General features: G+C 45.2%; 2 protein-coding genes across 3 annotated transcripts in view; one reads left to right on the forward strand and one right to left on the reverse strand.

Moving 5' to 3' along the window:
• Positions 1-17,760, forward strand: part of COG5 (component of oligomeric golgi complex 5) — a 319,388-nt gene extending 301,628 nt beyond the window's left edge. The window contains exons 20-22 of the mRNA XM_078442554.2: positions 8,505-8,631; positions 9,084-9,163; positions 15,936-17,760. Of these exons, the coding sequence (XP_078298680.1) occupies positions 8,505-8,631; positions 9,084-9,163; positions 15,936-16,053 (325 nt within the window). The 3' untranslated portion in view covers positions 16,054-17,760. The remainder of the gene's footprint in view (positions 1-8,504; positions 8,632-9,083; positions 9,164-15,935) is intronic.
• Positions 16,987-23,440, reverse strand: part of HBP1 (HMG-box transcription factor 1) — a 30,107-nt gene continuing 23,653 nt past the window's right edge. For both annotated transcript variants that reach the window (XM_060633773.3, XM_060633772.3), the window contains exons 9-11: positions 21,565-21,882; positions 19,304-19,445; positions 16,987-18,086 (exon numbers count right to left, since the gene is read on the reverse strand). In XM_060633773.3, coding sequence (XP_060489756.1) covers positions 18,069-18,086; positions 19,304-19,445; positions 21,565-21,882 — 478 coding nt within the window. In that variant the 3' untranslated portion in view covers positions 16,987-18,068. The remainder of the gene's footprint in view (positions 18,087-19,303; positions 19,446-21,564; positions 21,883-23,440) is intronic.

Here is a 23,440-nt window from a genome sequence, read left to right on the forward strand (position 1 = left end):
ATATACTAATTTATGGGAAAATCCTTTGCAGTGCTGGATGCTGAGTTAGGCCTCCCACCACTTCAGACTGTAAGGAACACCGAATAGCTTAACAGCTATGGCTGTTTATTCAATAAGCTGAATAACATCGTAGCACACATAGAAAATGTATACGTTCAAAAAGACGACCAACCCTGTGGGCCGAGGGGACCAAACATAAATACCCATTTTGTGACCACAGCATTCTAGAGGGGAAACCTGATAAAACTGTCTGGAATATCCAAGACCATAATGGTCTTTGAATGTTTCTTTATAAAGGTAAGTGAAGAGATTCCAGGCATGCAGTTTGCTAAAAACTGACTCAGAACTAGAAACCAGGGTAATCAATAAGAAGTATGTCCTTTAAATGATTTCTTCACTGTCTTATGCCATCCACGCTTTTGATAGTAGAAAATTCAGGCGTGATGTCACTTGAAATGTAAGAATCCAAGGTTGTTGATTGAGAGCCCTGTGCTTTTTCTTGCCTATTTGTAATTGGCCAAGATTTCTTTTTAATGCCAAAACAAGAACCTGAGTTATTTTCCTCAAATGTGCCTTTTACAGTGTTGGGTTTTAAAAAAACTTAAAGTGGGATCACAGGTGTTTTCAGATACCTTCTTTGGATCTGCTCAGACCTTTTAAAAAGTATTTAAATATTTTGTTGAAATCTTAGGGTTTGACATTACCAAACATGGACAGGTCGAAAGATTAAAGGGTCCTGAGGTCACTGATCCACCAGTCATCTGCCTGTATCATAAAAATAATCTGTGAAGACTCCTGTGAAGTCACTGAGTTATATGGTAACCCAGCAATTCCAGGGGTAATAAGACACTGCCCCAAGTTACAGAATCAACTAGTATGCGGGAGGTCATTAACCACCTAGCTATTGACAAAAGTGTGGGAAAGCTGTCATTTGGGATTTGCCATATTAAGATGAGGCTATTATTTTTGGTAGTCCCGGCCACATGTTTATTGCATGTGTATGAATTAAAATAGTGTTTATCTTTCTATGGGCTGAGGCAAGATAGCTTTTACCCATGTGCTTTTAAATTGTATCACAGTGTGGGATACAAGTTCTGAGGGTTTCGCATGAAACCAGTTCTGTTGTCAGTCATGTAAGATGGGAATTTTCTGGCAACTCTCCCAATTCTCTCATGAGAAAACGAACCTCTAAAGGAGCATTTAAAGTTAGAGTGGTGACACCGTCTAGTACCAATTTATGGATTAAAAAATTGATACTGATCAACGTATAATTTAAAAAAATGTTTTTTATAGCTAGCTTCTCTGATGGGGCAATGGTCAGTCGGGATGGGCATCAAACTTTGACCATGACTCATAGTAAGAGGTATTTTATATTGCAATCTGGCATACACTTGCACGCAAACACACTCAGACCCATACACACACATGCACACCCACATAGGTGTGGTGAAACAATAATTACTCTTCTCATTCTCTGACATTTCTAGTTTGGTTATTTTATCCCACTACATTGGTTTCATGAACTGCTAATAGTTTGCATCAGCAGTCTCTCACCTTCCTCACAGGGCCTCAACTCTTGAATTTCAGCTGCTAGTGGCAGGGGCAGAATTGTTCCTTTCTACACTTGTGAAGATCTGTGTCCTTCTCTCCTGGAGTTCTCCTGCCCCTGAGCTTCCTCTTGCAGAGGACTCCTTAGCACCAAGGTCTTGGCACATAATGTTAAGAGAACAATTAGTGTATGTATATATACACACACACATATATATCCATTGCCTATGGAGCATGCTCTGTAACTTGAATTTAGTGAAAACTTCTAACACAGATTTTTATATACCAATTTATTCCTGCAGTTACATTGAATCTACGAAATCTGTTGACTTGAATTTAGCACTTTCTCAGTTGTTTGATAGGACTTGGATGACCATTTGAGAAAGATTTTAGGATGAACTGGATCAGGAAATAAAAATGAAAGCATGGTATATTCTGGGGTTCAAATCTAGCTCTAGTCTGCAAAGAATGTTTTAGGGCCCATCCTTTGGGAAGAGAGACACCAGTACCTGCCATTTACCTCTGTCTGTAAACATTGTTGGGAAAGCCCTGGTTTCTTTACTGTTGTCATAGGACGAGAATGACTTAAGTAAAGCTTACCTGTGTGGAGGGTCCTACACAGTCTTTCCCTAGAGAGGAGAGATTCAGTACCGAGTAATCTTTGTTCCAGTATCCCTAATGTCAGCCCTCTGTTTGCCTCTCTGAAAACATGTGTTAGATGTCTGTCTTTTCTCCACAATTAGTCCTGAGCAATTGGAATGGAAGGGCCCGCTCTTGTTAATTCTGTCATCTGTGCTGGGAGTTGTGATGAGGGGCCATGTACATGACTGACCTTGACTCTCATTCATGGGTCTCCTCCCATGAGTCACCAGTTCAGTCGGAACCAGTTCAGTGGCAGTCAGTGGAGGTTGGCCAAATAATCTGCCACACTAATAGGATCAAATATATGCCGCCATTAACAATTCACAGTGTTGGTTAGTAGCTAATAATATGAGAAAAAACTTTGTAATGCATCACAAAATGAAAAAAAAAACAGGCTAGTAAACAGTATATATGATATAATCCCTGCTATTTTTAAAATAATAAGTATGTATGGAGAGGAAAAGTCAAGAAGGATAAACAACATTTTTTTGATGGATTGTCACTGGTGAGTTTCCCTTTAGAGGTTTTCTATATTTTTCATGGTTTTTGCCTTGGTGGTTCTATATTTGTAGTTAGAAAAGCCAGTAAATATATTTTAAAGTCCCTCTTGTAGTGTTATTCCCACATAAAAATAACAAAGAAGCTAAAAAATGATATAAAATACTGTAAAACATCATGTAAGGAGGAGAGCGGGGTGAGAAAAATAGGCGGCCTTGCAACGAAAAGCCAGGTTGGCCTACATCTGAATCAGAGGTGGTGGCTACAGGAGAGGGCGGCAGGCCCCGTGCAATGGCCTTTTTGCGAGGGAGAGTGACAGTGCCAGCCAGACCCCCAGTGCAGCACCCCTCACCCAACACACACACACACACACCCGCACACACACGCGCGCGCCCTTATGGATTTTCCCCCGTGTTGGATGCCATCTGCTGCAGGGTGCTTGCTTCTTGACAGTAACAGTAGTGGACTGTTGAATTACGCCAGCAAACTTCTTGCATACATTTACATTTTACTGTCTCCTTTAGAGTTTCCCAGGCAGCGGGAATTTTTTCTTCCCCAGGACAGAATGACGCCTCAGGAAGCTGCTGACATTAGGGATTTGCCCTTGGGTGATTTGTGTTTCCACTCAAGACACATCCTTGTCCATCCCTCTGCAGCAGGGCATTGTCCCCTAAGTGGGGTTTACAAGGGTGGTTACCCTAGCTCCACTTGGCCAGGGGTCTGAAAGCACTTTCAGTGCAGATCTTAGTGAGGCAAGGGACAGAACCGGGACCTCGTGCTTTTACCAGCTCAGAGACACAGACCCAGGCCCCAACACCTTTGCTTTGGAGGGCACAGTGTCGCCCCTGGATTATGTCCACGGCGTGCTCCGCCAGAAGCCATCAGGAGACAGGCTGCCATGAGGGACCTGTTGGCCTGAGGGGCTGGAGAAGAAGGAAACCATCAGTAACCTTGGAGTATAGAATTCCCGTCAGCTGGTTTCACCTGTAGGCGTGGTGAGAGTTTGCTATGTCTACAGTTTGTCCTGCTGCTTGGAATTCTCCCCTCCACGCCCACATGTTTGTAGAATGAAAGCTTCCATTTTTAGCACCAGGACCCCCAAATGTGTTCTTTTCTTTTCACTTGTGAATCTGGGGTTCTTAATCCATCCCATGAAGTAACTACTTCCCCAGGGTTTCTGGATTCTTTACTCTGAGTTTCAGATTTCAACATTGTAGCCAGAAGGCAGCCACATCCTGGGCTGGATTTGGTTTGCTGTTTGCCAATACTTTGGCAGTGCTGGGAGCACGCTGGTAAATGTGGAGGGATGGGTATTTCGCTGATTATCGTTTTTATTGCGGTCCGTATTTGACCACTGACTGTGTGTTCAGGCTGTGTGCTAAGTGTTTCACTGATACTCCACCATTTGACCTTCACAATGACACAAGTCAGGAGTGACTCCCAGGACGCCTTGATGCTGGGGCTGCTTGTCTGAAAGTCCTGTGGGAATTCCAGATCTGCCTTCCAGACCCCGGGCTGCCTGATCCCCAACTGTGCTTGTAACCACTACACCCCAGAGCTTATTCCAGAAGTTCCCATTTGTTTTCACTCTGATTCTAGAATAGCATCCGAATGCATATACAAATCATCCAGGAAAATGTCAGTTTCAGGTGAATCTAAACTCCTTGCTTTAGTGGTGACCTCTTGTTATGAATGCTGCATCTCACTGTCGTCTGCTGTGTACAGGCTTCTAGGACATGCCCGAAGAACGTTGAGCCAAATGTGCACTTTTATTTCTGGAGGGTGTCTTCCTGAAACCCTGCCTCCTTTCCCGCCTGGGCTGCTGGGGTTCATGACATCTAGATCCTAAGAAAGGAAGCTAAGAGTTCTCTAACCTCTTTACTTTGAGTCTTGACCCACCTGCAACCCTCAGCCTCCTGCTTTGTTCTCTCCTGGGACCCCCATGGCCCCTTCTGCCACAGCACCCTGACCCCTCCTGCAGGCCTCCACCGTCCTCTTCCCCTCTCCAGAAGGCCAGACCCTCGTGTGCCCTGTGCAGGGGGAAGAGTGTTCCCTCCCCTCCACTCTCATTTCTCTGCTGTTTCCAGATGTCATTGCGTGTTCTCGGTGGTCTTGCCACCTTCCCAGGCCCCTGAGCAAAAGGAAGTTTGCAGTGAGGGGTGGCAGGTGGCATGGGCTGCTGCCGATGTTGCATGTGGATGCGGGAACAGCAGTGTCCCTTCACTTCATCACTGGCCTCCACGGATGACCAGCAGCCCCCCAGCTGGAAGTCCTTTCGGGGTGGAGACCCCCTACTGGAAAGACTGCTTCTTCTAATGGGACCTAATACTTCTGATTAATGAGGACTGCCTGCTGTCTGTAAAGTTTAACCTTGAAAGTGCTGCTCTGTTTAGCGTGTTCTCTAAGAATGATGCTGTGGCATTTGGGGTAACTGCGTTTTATAACACCTTAATTAATTTCCTTTTGTTCCTCATGTCACCTCAGATGGTGATTTATTTTTTAACTTGCCAGTGTTTCAGATTCCACCTGGAGTCAGGGAGAAGGGAAGTTCTCATGCTGTGTTCGTTCAGACTCTTAAAACAAGCACCATGAGTAAAATGTCTGCCTTTGATGTGTACAGGTAATTATGTCAGTGATGCATAGTGTGGAATCAGATCCACTGTGGCAGTCCTTGTAGTGGCTAGAGTGGGAGATTGGGTCTTGGCAGAAAAATAACTGCTGAGACTCACAGCCACAGAGGGACAGGTGATGAACAGACGGGCTCGTGCGAGCCGGTTCTCACCATGCCTGGTTACAAAGGTACATCAGCCGGCAACCACCGAGTGGGTCACCTGCGAGCCTCCCTCCGTGCTGTCCTCATGCCCTTCCACCCCGGTATCGTCCTCAGTGTGCATCAAGAACAGATTGAAGGGGGGGCACCTGGGTGGCTCAGTCAGTTGCACGTCCGACTTCAGCTCAGGTCATGATCTCACAGTTCCTGGGTTCAAGCCCTGCGTCGGCCTCTGTGCTGACAGCTCAGAGCCTGGAGCCTACTTCAGATTCTGTGTCTCCCTCTCTCTCTCTGCCCCTCCCCCACCCAACTCTGTCTCTCTCTCAAAAATAAATAAACATTAAAAAAAATAAAAAATAGATTGAAGAAATTAAAAAACAGTATTCAAACCATGAAAGCAATTTAATTGCTGTAGCTACGTTTCATATTTGACTTTAAACCCCCTGGGGTAAAAGAGAATCCCATTCAGCTATGTAATTGTCATTTTCAGGAGGAAGGAAATACATGAATTTTAAGAGAATTCTCTGTGGTCATTGATACAGAATTGTAAATCACCTATACCTGGGACATCATATATGGAGCACTGAGAGACGCGGGGACCAAAATTCTCGGTCGTCGTCCTGTAATAGAGGCAGAAAGGATTCTGTATGGCTGCTCTTCCCTATGTCAAGGCCTGTCACACAGGACTGGTCCCCCAGGGTCTCCTTCTGTCACGAACCTGGGTTCAAGGTGAATCCTGCCAAAATCAGATGGCACGGGCAGAGTGAGCTTTCCCGGGGCAAGGGGAGAGCCTCATAGGACCAGAGAGGCAGGGAGTGAGGGGAAGGCGTGCGTTCTCCTGTCTCCCTGCGTCCCTCACAGCAGCTGTCAGGCATGCCAGACCTGCAGGATGAGCCTATGACCCAGTGCAAGGACCCCTCCCCACAGCTCACACAGGAGCGGCCTTGCCACTGGCACAGCAAAGCAGACCGCGTGGCTACCAGCTGGTTTTGGAGTTGCAGAGAGCTTTCTGGGAATGTCGGCCACTCCTGGGGACTTTGGCTGGGAGCTGTCTTTGCTGCTGGAACGGTAGGGCTCCAGCCTGCAGGAAGCGGGACTGGGCACAGCCTCATCCCCGTGCCGGCCCAGAGTCAGTGTCCCCTCATTGCCCTGCAGCAACATAAGGTCAAGCCGGGTGAAAATATTGCTGTGAGAGACTGTGTGATACGGCTGAAGTACACAGGTGACTGGAGGTCCGCTTTGACCCAGAGAGAACGTGGGGGCCCTTAAGAAATAATGGTGTGTCCTTCAAATGGTGTCCTGTAAACATTGGTTTTCTCAGGGTTTTCTGTAGAAGTTGTTGACAATTGAAATTGTGCTTTTACCAGGGCTCTCTGTTCCCCGCTAAGTCTGCCTGCTCTAAAAACATGTTGAGTAGTTGCTGTAGTTGATATCCTAAAAGAGTCTGCATGGAAAAACTAAGAGCCAGGATATCTGTATTTGAATTCTTAGTCTTCCCTTTTCTAGCTTTTACATGGTCTCTCCACCCCTCAGTTTTCCCTACCTGTAGAATGGGGGTAGAGCAGTACCTCCCTCATAGGGCTGTTTGCCTGAATGTTTGAAGTGCTGGAATATTGAAGCCTGGCATACTGTGAACGCCGCGTGTGGCAGGTGTTGCCGTGGTAGTGTTCAAACCTGGGAGCTCCCTCCCAGATGGAGACATTCACACAAGGACTTACCGGGATGCCTACAGACAAAACCAAACTTCCCTCGGTGACCGTTTCATACCTTCTCAGGAGCTTGGCTCTGCGTGCAGTTCTGCAGTGTGGGGCCCCGTGAGAGCATTTGGGCCTGGAGGATGTTTACGGCAGGTGTGCTGTGGGCTCAGTGTGGCCCCCAGAGGGCCTGGGCTGGAACTTTATGGATTGTTGGTGATGGTCAACACAAGCAGAATGAAACGTTTCCACAATGACTATGGAAAAGAAATTAAGGAGAATGTTACTTGATAAAATGCTTGAAATTAGAAAACTCCCTACCCGAGATAGATTTCATTTTCAGAATAGTTAATACAAAGACGTTCCGATAATAATCTGGATCCATTGAGAACCGGGTGCCTGTTGAGAGCACTCGTGACTCTGACATCAAACCTGGACATGGATGTGAGGAAGAAGCCGGTCTTCTGGGTCCTGCGGGCCTCCCGTGTGGATTGGGGGTAATTAGGATGGGGTGAGGCAAGAGCCCAGGACACAGAGCTGTTTCACACACTTTGGAATCATTTCTGCTCTGCCGGGAGGTGCCACTGCCCTCTTCCCTCTTGAGATTCAGCCCCTACAGAGGGGCCTGTCCACCTCCTGTCCGTCAGAGCCCACGGCCAATGAGAGGTCAATAAAAGTTTCTGATTACTCTTGCCAGCCTTTTGATTGGTGGTGATTGGTGGTGGGGTAGATTTGCCCGTGCATTCGTGTGGTGTTTTGGAAGGGAGCTGGCATAAATCTTGACGGAATGTTCAGAAGATAATAATTTAGTACATGTGGGGTATCATTGCCCTTTGAGAGCTGTGTAGACCATGTTTGCATTTACCCATGCTAGGTTATAGCCCAAAGAGGGATTTTTATTTAAAGTGAAAGCTGGAAGTTTTGATCAAGATAAGTATCTGTTGATTATAACTGTTTGAAGGCTTTACTGCTGCTTTGATTTCAGACTATTAATCAGATGAGCTCTAAAAGGGGAATTTGCTGAGCCACCTTGAAGTCAAGTTATACCCATAGGCCAGGGGAGGCCAGCCTGCCAGAGTGTAGGTTAGGGGTGTGTGTGTGTGTGTGTGTGTGTGTGTGTGTGTGTGTGTGTCTCTCTCTCTCTCTCTCTCTCTCTTTAGGCTGAATTGGGGGTGGTGGTTAAGAATGGCTAAGAATTAGCCAGTTTAGGACGAATGCTATTATTCATTCTCCCGCTCTTAGCTATTATAACTACTATGCTATTCTTCTAACGTGCTATTAAGATTCTTCTACCAAATCACCTCTTTCAGTATTGAACAAGGTGAAATAACTTTTGCTTTTTCTTCTCTTAGACCGCTGATCTTCCAGAAGAATGAACACGTGGCCACTAGCCCTGCATTGGGGGATGTTATTCCATTCAGCATCATTATTCAGTTTTTGTTCACCAGAGCACCCCCTGAGCTGAAATCCCCTTTTCAGGTAATAAAGTAAAGCCAGAACTCTCTTGTGAGTTCTCCCTCCTAAGTCTATAAATACAGAGCCCCAGTCACTGAATGGGTTCCTGGCCTTCTCTTGCATTCCTCAGTCATGGATCTCTGCCTTAGCAGTGACAGATTGCCCACTGCTCAGCGCCCGCTCTCAGCAGTGGAGAAATTACCCTGGGGAAGCCAGAGTTCACCCTTTAAATATAATGACACAAGTAATTGATTCATAAAGCTTTTTTGATGGAGGCACCATTTCCTCTGCTGACCCACCTTCAACTGACAAATCGAAAAGGTTCCTTGGAGGTCAGGAAGGTGCACCAAAGGCTTGCCGCCTTCCTGCGGGCAGGTGTTCGGGTAATTTCACATTGGGAATCCTTGAGCAGCACTTGCTGTCCTTGACGGACACTGTGTGAACACCCTGTCTCTGCCTGTGTTCCCACCCTGCAGAGGGCAGAATGGTCCCATGCGCGCTTCTCCCAGTGGCTGGATGACCATCCATCTGAAAAGGACAGGCTCCTCCTTATCAGGTAAGGCCATGCGCCCCTGGGACACCTGCCTGTTCCAGCTCGGGGGGGGGGGGGGGGGGGGCGGGCAGGGTTGCAGAGGGGAAGGAGGCCAGGCAGTGCTTGGGGCACTCAGTGGCACCGCCTTGCGGCAGGCCGCCTGCGAGCATAGGCACTTGTGTGTGGGACACCCTGCGGTTGCATCTGTTGGGCACAACGTGCTTTGCTGTCTGTGTCTTTCACTTCCACATCTTCACATCGCCTGTTGTGCTGTCCCCTGACTTGTATAGCCCTAAGAGCTGTGCGCCCTGGTTTTGAAAACCCATGTCCCCAGTGAAAAGCCCTAGAGCCCCATTTTCTGCTTCATTGTCATGTGTTGTGGTCACTGAATCGGTGGAGCAGAGATATGAGTAAACTTTTAAAAGTAACCGAACGCGATCCAGTTATTAGCAGAAAACAAGGACAAACCCAGCGGCCGTCCGGTCAGCCTTGGCCCAGACGCCCGGGTGCGGGGCGGCCGCAGGAACCGCACACATCAGGCGGCTCTCCCTCAGCGTTCTCCCCTGAAAGTACTCTCTCCCAAGTCACAGGCCTTCCAGTCACCAAGTCCAAACGGTGCTGTGCTTGCCTTCTCGCTCTGTAGATTTGAGTTGAGTCAACGCCACTTCCTTCTGGAAATGCCACACTGACTGAACAGTTCACTATGTGCCAGGCCCTGAGGACACAAAGCAGACCAAGAGAAGCCCTTCCCTCCAGAGTTTCTGTGACACCTCTGTCATCTGCTTCCGTTCTAATCTGTCTGGTCGTTTTTGGTTTTTTTTCTCCCTCGGTTTCATTTGCAGAATTGACTTCTGTCCGCTCTTCAAATGGCATCATCTCCCCCAACTTGTGCCTGGCTCTTTTTCTTTCACATTCCGTGAGTGCTTTGGTCCCCAGGTGAGCTCACCTAGACCCCGAGTCTAGTGATCTCCTCTGTCCTCATGGCTCCCAGGCCTGTGACTCACCTTGATTGTCTGGGACCTCAGGCCAGCAGCCTGGCCATCATATCACTCACAGTCCCACACAGTTCTCAAGCCCAAAGTGTTAAAAATAAATCCTCTTTCGTCTCAAATCTGCTCATTTCTCCCAGACTCTCCGTCTCGGTTGGGGTGTCACCATTACCTTCTGGCCACTCTAGAAAACCTTTGCAACATCATTCAGCTCCTCTGTCACCCTCATTCTCCAAATCTCAGTCAGTCGTACTTTTTAAATAGCTCTGGAAACATTCTCCTCTCTCCTGGGGTGTCCTAACACTGTCAGTCTGGGGACCACCACACCGAGCAAGCTTGAGCCTCAGTGCAGAGTAAGGAACCGGGTTCCCCAGAGCCAGAGTGGGGCTAATGCGGTAAGGTGGTTCTCAACCACACTCGAGTGGCAGATCCCTTTACAGAGCACTGGAAAAGCCTGGTGACCAGGCCACACCCTCAGCTACCTCCAAATCTGCAGGGCTGGGACCTGGGAAAGGCAGTTCCACAGCACAGCTGACACTGGGACCCACCGTCCTGGTGAGAGACCCTGCCAGGCAGGCAGCTGTGGGGGGCCGATGAGAAACATGAGCCCCTTGGATTCTGGGAGGGGCATTTGGGGCTCAGAGCCAGGGGCGGGGAGCTCCTGGCCCTCCAGAGCCTATGTGAATAGGAAGCAGATTATCCTGGGCGCCCGCTCTTCTTCCTTGCTCGTCTGTGACTCTCCTCACCCGTGAGGATGCCACATGAGTCTCCCGTGGGTTCCTGTGGCCCGTCAGAGCTGCCCTCAGTCGGGACTCTAGAGTGGAAGAGACTTGGCCTGGGCCTAACTCAGATTTGCTGCATCTTTGTGGATTTTAACCCCCGAGTCTCAAAGACTCGCTCAGCCGTGGCACACAGGGTAACAGAGGATCCAGGATTCAGTTAATTGAACAGGGCCCATTTTTGTCTTCTTAGCAAGTTGGAATGAGTTCATCCATGACAGTTGTCCTGCTGTGGGTACATCACAAATCTGTTTTGTTTTGCTTCCCTTTAAAATGTCTCCTGAGTGATTTCATCGGTAGTGCTGTTGCTAAGCCTATATTTAGCAACTGAAAATCATGCTCAGAAATACTGTCATGCTTTTTAAATAAGGCCCATCCATCACTCTGCACATGTCTGATATCAGAACCTTCAAGCCCCAGGCAGAAAACTGAGCCCTCCTTGGGGGATTCCAAAACACCATGCTCCTGCTACAGTCCAGGCTGCTGGCAAGGAGGGAAGCTTTGTCCTAGAGAATGTTCTTTCTTATCTGTTACTGCAAAACTAATTAGTGCCTGCATACTGAAGCACCACTGGGTGAACTCCTTTCCCCTTTGGATAAACCCAGGGTGACTATTGCTCTTTAAGTGTCAGTAGATTCGTTCTGACTTTTGGGGCAGACCTTGCCGCGTGCCCCTGCACTCCCCCTGGCACACTGTGTTAAGTTGTCATAAATAGGCCAAGTCGAGGAGAGTTACTGCTGCTCAGTAAGTGGCAAATAATGAACTCTCTTCCACCTTCCTTTCTGCTTCCTTTTGACACCAGAGCTTTCTCTAGAGCATGAGTGGATATTGGTCACATTCATTTTAAAATCAGACTAATCACTGACTCCTGGGGCCAAGCGGTGTAAGCGGGAGAAAACTGTTCGTCCTCTGCCCCCACCAAGCAGGTGCTGCGGACATGTGCGCCCCCAGGGACATAGGTGACAGCTGCAGGGGAGCGCCTGTGGCTCTATGGGTGTTGAGTGAGGACTGGCTCCTCAGTGCTGCAGAACTCTGGATTCCTGCAGCCCAGCAGCACCTCTTCCGCTCGTAGCCCTGCCCTCCTCTGCTCTTCCTCTGTCTGTCTGCGTTGAACACCTGTTTTACAGTGTCGGAAACATTTACGAGCCCTATTTGCCTATCGGACCTTTTATCTGTGCATTTATGACACAGTTGTCGGTGCCAGATGCGTCCCGAACCCTTTGCCCTCCTGCCTCTCAGGGCCTGCAGGCTGAGAACTGTTCTGACTCCTGTGCGCTTCTGCAGAACGGCGGGGTCCCTGTTGATGAGAGTTACGTTCGGTCTCTTCTCCCGGTATCCCTGCGGCTCTAGGCACCTTCAGTTCTGGGGACTGGGTGCCCGAGACGGGACCAACAGGGAGGATGGAGCCCAGGGGAGGCAGGGACTTCCCTGCCTGGGAAGGCACATAGTAGATCTGGGAGCCATGTATGTATTTCAGTATGAAGTACACTGATAATTCATGCCTGACAGAGACGAATTTTGTGTTCCATAAAGACCTCTACTTGAGCAGTGTTGCCGTGTTACCACAAACCATTCCTCTACTAATTGTGCAATTCCTGAACGACTTTTTTCTTTCAATAAGGGTAACTTTAACCATCTGCTTATTTTGATTACAAACGCGAGTTGAGACTAACTCTTACATAATGCCTGGCCTGACTTCCAAGAAAGCTGAGGTTGTGCTCAAGCGAATGAAGTTATTTAATAATTGCTTGAAAATCTTGTGCTGATTTTACGTGGGAGGGTAGCTTGAATCTGTTTTTCTCCCTGTAGTTCTGATGGTGTTTTTCATGAATACCAAAAAACCAAACTCATTTCTGAACTTTCTCCTACATATTGTGTAGTTTACATAATGTCTTATCCTTTTGATGCAAATGGGACTGCTAAGTGGATTTTTGGTTCATTTATTAGATAAAATGGATCTAATTCATTCACTACAGACTGATTGCAGTCTCTGCACATTTCAGTGCATTAATTTGTTAGACTGATATTTATACACCATTGTCTCAAAGACAGTTGGAGCCCTTGGGGGATTTCTCTTCTATGTATGAATCTGCAGGGGCTACGTTTTGGGAGTGGGGTGATTGCCCAGGATGCCATAGCAACTTGAAAAGTATTACTAAAAGCAGTAAGTTTTTTCATAAGGAAATAGTTTCATTAAGGTTCAGCTCTGACATGAACTAAGGCATCTCACAAAACATTATTTTCTAAGAGCATTAAATTCCATTTTTCATGTCTGTGCTGCTTTTGAGGATCTTACAATCACGTTTCTCCTTTATTCACTTTCTTCTGCACACTTGTCATTACTTTTCATTACGGATTATCTTCCTGTATTTCTAATTCATTTTTTTAAAATTCATTGATCATGCATTTGTCAAGCACTAGGTCCTGGGGCTGCACAAAGAAACAAAACAGCCCCAACCCTCCAAACTAAGTTACGTTCTTTAGAGGGAAACTCACCATGGAACAGATACTTGCAGCATAATAGATAGTCAAGTACAAAGTGATGACGCCCTGACGGAAGTGTGAACCTGCTGGGTTACGTGGAGACCCTCAGGCTGTCTGGAAGCCTGGCGGGGAGAACAGTGAGCACTGTTAGAAAGGTTCCTCCGTGTTCCTGGAAGAGCGCCAGGTGCTTCCCAGCACTGTCTTCCCATTCCCATAGCTGCATGGTGTAGGTGTCCTTCCCAGTTGGCAGACTAGCAGACGGGCTCGAAAGGTGGCCCGGATCACATGGTGAGGCAGTGGGGCCGAGCCTGATAAACCAGCTGTGCTTCCTAAGGAAGGGCCTGCCGCTCCCTCCGCATAGCTGATCTACGGTGGCCACACCCCGAACAGAGCCTGCGATTCGGCCTCCCACGAAGCCACAACCGTTGATGCAGAAGTCCTGGACCTTTCCACAAATTCTCGTGACTCCCAAGTGGTTTCTTCTGTGCTGCCAGGAGTTAGGCTGTATCAAAAAGAAGGCCTGAGTACTGGCCCCTAGGAAAGGGCTCTGCAGGGACAGCACAGAAGGACATTCCAAGCATTCAGAAGATGATGGAGAAAGGTGTCTCAGGAAGGAGAGAGTCAGCGTGGTCGGAGAGAAACCAGCCCTTTTGCAGCCTTGCCTTGTTAGGCAGAGACCGCTTTTTTCAGTGATACTCGCACAGACGTCCCGGCTCTCTCCGGGTCGACATCACGGTTGGGGTGAGAGTCATGAATGGGGTGAAACTGCTCTGTACGTGTGTAGGTAACACAAACAATGGAAACTGATGATTTGAAGGTCTTTTTAGGCCACAGCAAACTATCTAGAACGCAGTAGTAGCACAGGCAGGGTCGGGGGAGGTGGATGATGAAGCTGGTGCTCGGTGGGTTGTGAATTCATCGCGTGACAGGCACCGTGCATCAGAGCCACCAGCAGGGGCTGAGACCCCGCCTCTGAGGCGACAGCAGTAATTGTTGCCCACCTGGCAGGATTCAAAACAGAAGCAAAGGGGAGAGGAGGGACTTGGGTGTGGAAATCTGTAAGGTGGATTAAAGGAGGACTTTAGATAGAGACCTTTGGAGATGATGGGGCCCTTTGTTGAAATAGGGGAAGGTGAGCAGAACACTACCCTAAGGGAGTTTTATCACCCAAGTCTCTTTTCTTTTTTGGTAGACTTCGTTTTTGATAGCAGGTTTAGGCTCCCAGCAATAGTAGAGGGGGTTCAGAGAGTTCCCATCCACCCTCAGCCTCCCCCGTTAACATCGTCCCCCATGGGTGGTCCGTTGTTCTAGTCGATGAACCCACCTTAACACATCATCGTCACCCAGAGCCCCTAGTTTTCATTAGGGTTCTCTCTCGGCGTTGTACATTCTGGGGGACTGCCTGTGTGATAGGCAAGTTTGAAGGGTACCTGAAAGAAAGCAGATCATGCTGCCCAAAACACAGATGGAAACAAGTCAGGAGGGAGGTCACGGTGGAAATAAGAGACTGGGCACTCAGTTATGCATTGCAGCGAGGGCTGTGACGTGGCTGGCAGGGTGGAGGGCGCTATAGAACCAGCGCTAATCAACACATCTGAGCAAGAGGCAGTCTGCTCAGTGTTTGGGAGCAAAAAAACCAGTTAAGAATCACAGAGTAGGTGGGACTTGAGACTGAGTATGTGGGATGAGTAATGGTATTATTAACTTATATCTTCATAGAAACACTCTAATCTCCATGTGAAACTTCAAGAAAACAGTACGATTATGACAAAATTATTATACTTGTAAATAGACTAATAAAAAATTTTAAACCATTTTCTTTAGCTCCAATTAAACATCTAACACTTAAACCATCTGGCTCAGAGATTGGAAAACTTTCTCCATAAAGGTCCAGAGAGTAGATATTTTAGGCTTTGCAGGCCATATGGCCTCTGCCTTGACAAGTCCTGTCAGCCATTGTGGTGTGAAAGCCACCAGAGAGTAGATGAGCAAGCAGAGCACTGCACTTGGCCTCTGGACTCCCAGATCGAATTCAGGAGAACATCATAAATTTTAACTGGCCGGGACCACATACTCCTCATCACCCAATTTGCCAAAAAATCCGAGCCCAAGAGCTATACAACCCGTGGGTTCATACTCTCCTCAAATACAGGAATATAACATGCCTTCCAGGGTTCCCTGTGTGGGGAAGAGCCCCGGACCCCAGCGCTCCCCAGTGGGCCTTTCCACGGTGTGGGGCTCCCCCTTGTGAGCTCTGTGAACAAGCGCAAGCTGCAGGAGGCTCTTCCCAAGTCTAACAGAGAAGGGAAACTGAGAACATCGGCGACCAGAGAGCCCGTGACCACTGAGCACAATGCGGACCCAGAAATTTTCCTATTTCCACATTCGCCATAGTAAGAGTAAATTTTTGAAGGCTGTTGGCCACCTAGCCTGTGGAGCTGGGCATAGCAATTCCAGAAAAGGGCTTGTTTTAAATATCGGTACCCTCTAAGTGGTTTTATCTTTTATGTCATTTTTTGACATTGTTTTCATTTTTGTTTTCAGGGGAGCTTTGGAAGCCTACGTTCAGTCAGTAAGAAGTAGAGAAGGCAAAGAATTTGCACCAGTTTATCCCATAATGGTTCAGCTGCTTCAAAAAGCTATGTCTGCTCTTCATGAATAACTTGAAGTATTTCTTACTCTTTGTCGTACGCTGACCCGATTCAAGGTTGGCAGCTAACCTAAATAACATGTTCTAGAGAACAGCTCCCATCCACTGTTTTAAGAATGTAATTGACCTCTCCATATTTCCTATTGATCTTCTGCCTTACCTGGTTAGCCCTTCTACCTTAAGTAGCATAAAATGTCAAGATAGGTTTGTCATCACCAACCTTCGAACTCCATGGGCTTGATTTTTCCAGAAAGACATCCAACTCTTTTTTCCACCCCCCTCCTTCCAGGCTTTTTCTATGAGACCAGCTGAAATTTCTTTCCCATTACGTAAGATTCCCCCCGCACGTGTACACACATCCTAAGTCCTCACTGCTTTTTAAGGGCTCTGATCAAGTTACATAAGTACCCTGCCACTCCCCACTTACCTTCGTCCTCACTAGATCAATGTGTGGCCCTAGAATCACGGTGGAAGCTTTAGAAAATCCTGATGCCCGATTTGTACCCCAGATGGAACACATCTGAGGGTAGGAGCCAGGCATGAGTATTTTTCGAAAACATGCCCAGTGGCTTCCAACATGCAACGAAGTCTGGGAACCACAGGCATACCCCAAAGCGAAGACGTAGGGTTAACTTGTTTAGGTATGTCCTAGTGTATCTTTAATAAAGACAGAGCCATGCTGTCTTTATACTCCGTGTGTTATTTTATTAAAAGACTGTGGGGCCTGTTTCACTTTGTAAGATGTTGAGTTAAAAATAATCTTTAGTCTACAAAGATTCTTACAAATAGGTCATGTAGGTCCTTGTTTTTCTATTATCCTTGCTCTATTACTAACATTTTGTTTTTAATGCTTAAAAACCCCATCAGCAACTTCTGAATATATTTTCCATGCCCTGAACCTGTTATTGTGACCACTCAAATTCAGTCAAGTTCAATCAGCAGAAGTCAGAGATAAACAATTTTTTTTCCATTTTATTTGAAATAATATACAAGAATATAGTGTGCAAAATTTAGGGGCAACATCATGAAGAGGTGTAATGAACTGAAATCGATTTTACAGCTGTGATTCCTAACCAGAAACACCACTTGGTAAGTAACGTGAAAAGCCATGATTGTAGCTCAGAGCAAAAGCAGCGTCTCGCCCAGGGACTTGCTCTCACCTCAGACAGCTGGAGGAAAAGTAAAGTGCACGTGTTGCACTGCAGTAAGTGCAAAGTCTGCCCCCACCATAAAGATACGATGACAAAGAAGATATTTAAGATACGTGGCTGAGGAGATACAGAACACAAAGTTAAAAAATACAACGATGTCAACTGTTAATAGCACCATTACAGTGACTATATCCCAATGCTATTAACTAACTTGACCTTGGCCCGGGCTTGGCCTCCGCTGGAAATGACGGATGGGTGCCGCCACCTGGTGCAAGACTCCGCACGCCCGGGGTAGCGGCAGCAGGCGGCTCTCACGTTGGGACACCGACGCTATCCACCCACCACACGTGCCGGCAGCCGCTTGGCACTGGCCGGACTAGAGCTCCCGTGTTTGGCACGGCCCAGCGTGTGGTGGCTGCTCAGGGAGAGGCCTGTTCCCAGCTCTGTTTCATCCCGTTATGTATACAATACAGATTAATAAGCAGTAAGGAGCCAATGTATAAACAGCAGTTACATATTTTTAAATTCCCCTTTTGTACAATTTAAAATAAAACATGTATACACTCTCCTCTCTTTCTACTGTACTTTAGCACCACAGGATATCAATTTTCAAGCCTATATTACCTGATAGACATATACGAAGTTTGGAAGAAAAATAAGGCAATTTGGTTTACAATGTTGATAGTTTTAGCTTACTTAATGCTCTAATGGAGAAAGCAAATCCTCACTCATTATTAAATCATTTCAAGACTCATTGCTATCGGTATCTTATGGTCACACGAATTCAGGACGAATGGTGACACCTTGATCTTCTTAAGCCCTTCCATGGACAGTCAGTGTTTATGTAACTACAGACTTCAGAACGAGCGTCGTGGCTTAATGCTGTTGTGAGCCCTGTGGAGAGAAAATTAGAACTCGGTGAATGTGTATAAATCGATATCTAGTAATTCTACAAATGAGAACTAAGAGAACAGAATGTTTATAAGCTTCCTGTTTAAAAAATATCACTTTTTCAAAGGGGATGATTTTTTAAGTTTGCTAATACCCGATGACTAAGCATCTAGAAAATGTATGACAACGGCAAGAAGAGACGGATTAGGAGGAGCAGAAAAGAAAGGGGATCCAGGCTAAGTCCTACCACACAGAAGTCTAAGGTAATGAAGAACTTCACAAACCCAGTTCAGCCACCCTCTTGTGCTGGAGTCTGACTACCATCTACTTGTTTACAAGAGGTTCTTGAAAAACGTGTGAGTGTGAACTACATGTTACTATTAAAAGACCTAGGCAGAATGAACTGAAGACCTCCTCGACCAGCCCTCCTGCTGCAAAGGACTATCTTCCCTTTGTTTTTGTTATTTTTTAAACTTTATTTGGGAGCGAGAGTACGAGCAGGGGAGAGGCAGAGTATGCACTGACAGCATGGAGCCCAACGTGGGGCTCGATCTCACACATCGTGAGATCATGACCTGCGCCGAAATCAAGAGTCGGGCACTTAACCAACTGATCTAAAAATACAACTTAAAAGATGCTAGTCTAGTCAAGGAAATGTTCTAAGAATCAAGTCCATCCGAGGTTGATTATGGTATGAACTCATTTACAAGAGTCTTCCTAGGCTTTTCTATTTCTCCTCCTTCCTGGGGTTTTTAATCTAGAAATTCTGTGCAAACGTCAGAAGGCCCCATGAAGGTTAATGTGCCCCACGCTCCTTAGCCCCTGCCCAATCAAGAAAGGCTGTGGAGACATGCCACCCCAAGATTAGAGAGATTTCTAATAGTGTGATACTGAGTTAGTAACACCCATCTTTCAACCCAACTAGAAATACTACCATTCCAAAATTATTTTTCCACCTTAATATTTCTGCCTAAACACACTTCTTAAGCATGTCTGAGAGTTCTACTTTCCATACTAAAAGAGTAGATGGCACTTAGTGATTAAAAAAAGCAGCCTGCCTTACATGGTGGTATAAACACATTATTAGGTTGTGAAGTGTAAAAAGGCTGAAAAACAGCCTCAACACCACCTTTTAAAGGTCATAACAACTGCTGCAACATGCCAGTATAGTTATGGGGAGAAGTCAAGATCTTTTTGAGCAACTAGTTGTTGAAACATACTGAATTGGTTCTTTTCCTTTTCCAACAGTCAGGATTTAAACGTTTTTGTTCTTCAGCCAAAGCCTTTGCTTCTAATGTATACATCCTTCTCTCTTCATTCTTCATTTTCTTCCACCTATCACCAAGGATCACACTTATGGCTCTGTAAAATAAATATTGACACAATGCTGAAGGCAAGCATTTCTCGTAAGACGCATGTATGTCAAGTGCTGCTACTTCAGGAAGATATAGAAAGTTAAAAGAAGGCAAAAATCTTGTCCAACAGAGAGAAGGGAAAAGGCCAAGACTACGGTAGTCATTTCCAGTAAAATCTCAAGTCCTATGGGCCCATTCATCATAATCTTGGCAGTTATAAAGCCTCCTGGAATACTGCCAGTATTTTCCAATTGTCCAGAGGCATCTAAAATGGCTAAATATTCAGTGTCCTACAGAGCTTAAAGAGAAAAGTTAAATTATTTCAAAGAAATGGTTTAAATTACCATTGGAACTATCCTAGTATATTGGTTCCTTAAAGATGCTAAGGTATTAAGGCAGTGTTCAGTATCAGCAGCATGAAGTATTATAAGCTATTCTTGCTTTCTGTTTGTACCCATAACCCATCAAACAGTTATGACCAAAGTCCCATTTGTTCATGCAACCATAGTAAAAATGTGGTGGGCATTAACTCTGCACAGCTTACCATTTACCCTCCTAAGACAACACCACATAAATCCTAGGTGATACTCGTACTTGAGAAAATCGGATTAACTCAAAGGGAAAAAAGTCAAACTGGATAAAACACTTCATGACTAATCTGAAGCTGTTTCCTATTTATATTTGTTAATCTCCCAAACCTAGCAGAAAATAGTCTCATCCAGAACATGCAGACAGAAACCATTTTCCTTCTGTGAAGAGCTTTTAACCATTAATTTCATGACACAAAACAAAAGGCGGTACATGCTGTGTGAAGTATATACGAGGGATTTTAGTGACTGATGGGGAAGCTAGAGGCAGGCATCTGGACTTCAGAAGAATAGTAACCACAGCTCCACGACTTAACAAGAAATTAAATATGCACTAGATACGTACGTACATTTTCCAGTAAGTGGATGCAATTAAATACTATTATCTTCCTTTAGAATAAAAACCAGTTTTTACAGTCTTTGGGTTAAAGGTACCACATAATGGTCAACACATTTACTAGTTAAACTGGTAAAAAATATTTAGGTATCATCAATTCCCAAATCACAAGTGCATTTGGTTGGAGAAGTTTCTGTTTTTTTTAAATTGTAAATACTTAAAAATGAATAAGCTCATAGGAACAGTTTAGTGGTTGCCAGAGGCTAGGGGTGGGGGCTGGACGAAATGGGAGAAGGGGGTCAAAAGGTACAAACTTCCGGTTATAAACAAGGAAGGCCCCGGGGACGAGGTAAAGTGCACAGGTATACTGTATGGTACTTTCGAAAGTTGTGAAGAGTAGCTCTTAAAAGTTCTCTTTATGTGAAAAATCTGTAACGGTGTGGTGATAGATGTTAAGTAGATGTTGTGTGGAGAGGATTTTACGGAATCTACAAATATCACATTATGCTGACTTGAAACTGTCAATTCCCTCTCCCTCTATCTTGCGCTCATGAGACATTCAGACTCGAATTCAAAAACTCAATTGTTTTATGTGGATAATCACATGACTTTGCTCATGCCATCAAGGTTAATGGGAGACAGCAGTTTTGATGGTCAGGAAACTAAGGAGATTGGAAGAAGTCATTTCTATGCTTTGAGAGGAAGTGAGCGCTAAAGGACTCAGATGAGTGAGGAGTACAAACAAGCAGGGCAGAAAGGACCAGTGTGGATTTCATCCGTGGGCTATCACTGATGCCACCTGTATGTTTAGTCTCTGGCAGTTTGTAGTAACTACTATGAGTGTCAAAAAGACTACAAACCGCCAATGCCTGCATCTTCCACAGTATGACACAGGTGTAGAGGAGGGACACTTGGGATCTGACACGAGAAACTTTTTCTATAAAGATAGGACAGTCAGAACTGTGTCTTCCAACAGGCAAATGACAATGTTATTTTAGAAGGCAGACCCTTACCCACCCAGGTGACCGAATTATCCCTCTAGGTATCATAAAATAGTTACCCATGAAGCTAACTTTTGAAAGTCAACCTAAGAAAACAAGAATTCGATCAAAAAAGCTACTAAGCGAGAAGTTTACTTAACTCCCAGTTCCTGTGAACTGCACAGAAGAGTTCACTATTAGATTCACAAATAGAATTTTTACCTGTTATCTTTCCCTGGATACATCTGAGTATATTCAACTCTGTATTTTTTGGCAAAAAGCATGAAGGCATTCATTGGTCTTTTGCACTTGTTAGGAGAAGTGGCACTTGCAGTCCCTGAGCTGTGGTTTTTGTCGGCTTTAGCGTACAAAGAACTGGGAGAGAGCTGTGATGACCCCGATGAGCCACAGGTCTTACTAAGTCCAGATCTTGCAAAGTCCTGGCCTCCAGGCCCCCCACAAGACAAAGATGCACGACGCTGACGAGCCATACTGCTTAACACGTAGACTGCGGAAGAATCCATAGGTGTGAAGTCATAGCTAAAAAAAAAAAAAAAAAATTAACATGGTTTTAATTCGATTTGATTATCTGATTTACAAAAACTGAAAACACTTTTTTTTCCCCTGTACGATGTTTAACCACCTTCACCACTGACAGTTGCTTATAAGATGAAAGCTTATATATGCACTAATTATTTTTTTTAATCTGCACAGAGTATAAAAGTTAAAGATTTCAAGCCCCCCAAAAGAAAATCCACGCACTTTATTTATAGCAAGTACCTCCTCCAGATCCCCCACAACCCACTTAATTACTACTTTAGATTCACTTTTTGAAAAATTTGATAATCTGATTTCTTGGCCTACAGAAGCCTAAAGCTAGAAAACTAAATTGGATGGCAGGCGTAAACAAGGCCTAGGACTAGTTGCTATGCAAGACCGAGTGTTGGGGAAGGACAGTCCAGAGTGACTGACTACAACTAAAAGAACTTAAAATTTTTTGTTGTTTAGGTCAAAACAATCAAACATACATCAATCTCCCCTGAAGGCCATCCATCTATTATAACACAGCTTAGTAACAAGAGTAAAACCTCACATTGATCAGGCAAAGCCCTATTCAGTATATGTTCAGTTTACACAGGCACAGAAATAAGCTATCCATATTACCTTATCTTCCCCACAAGCTTCATTATCCTCTCTTTGTATAAAGAAACAAGCTAAGAAAGAAAAAGTATTATTCAGCCAAGGCCATGCAGCTACTAGATCCAGACCCAGATTTGTCCACCTCCAAAGCCCTAGGTTTCCTCACCAAAACCATGGTCCTCCACCTTGCCACTGGCTAACGTCAGGGTGAACACACAATAGATTAACTGAAAATATTACCTGAGAGGTAGAGCTGGTGTAGACAACAGCCTAAAGATTACACCGGTCAAAAGATTTCTTTTTGTTCCAACTGTGTTCATGCCTACTGCTTCTACTTTTTATCTTAACAGAAAGCCTTTTATTCTAAATCCAACCCCTACTTCTCTCCCTGAAACAAATTCTGATAATACATGAAAACAGGTTGATACTAACTACAGAAACAGTATCTACCTAAAGGTAAAGCAATAGGAGATTATGAATTATTCCAGAAACAGATGGAGAGAACTAAGTGCATGAAGCCCATGCCAGTCACCGCACACAATAAAAATGACTTCTACCAATTATCAACCACACAACATGTGGGTTTTTTTTAAAGGTATTACATGAAATAAATATGATGCCAAAATCATCTAATCAATATTCAGCAGTCAGGATTATGTCAAAGAAACAATTTTTGCTATCTCGATCCCCTCCCATATATAATTTAGAAAAACAAAACTAAACAAACATAAATGAATTGACACAAAATTATTAATCTCCACTGAAGTATTTATTTACAACTTGAAATACCAAGATTTAAATAGAAGCAAGCTAATTACTGAAATCTGAAAACTCTACCATCTAGTGGTACAAATGTAACTCTTCTATTTCCATTATGGATACAACTTAAAAGTAGTTGGAAATATTCAATCACAGAATTCAGATTTTGATATGACTATAGCATTAAAATATTACACAG

This window comes from Panthera onca, chromosome A2 (assembly GCF_046562875.1).
Source record: "Panthera onca isolate mPanOnc1 chromosome A2, mPanOnc1 haplotype 2, whole genome shotgun sequence".
Taxonomy (NCBI): Eukaryota; Metazoa; Chordata; class Mammalia; order Carnivora; family Felidae; genus Panthera; species Panthera onca.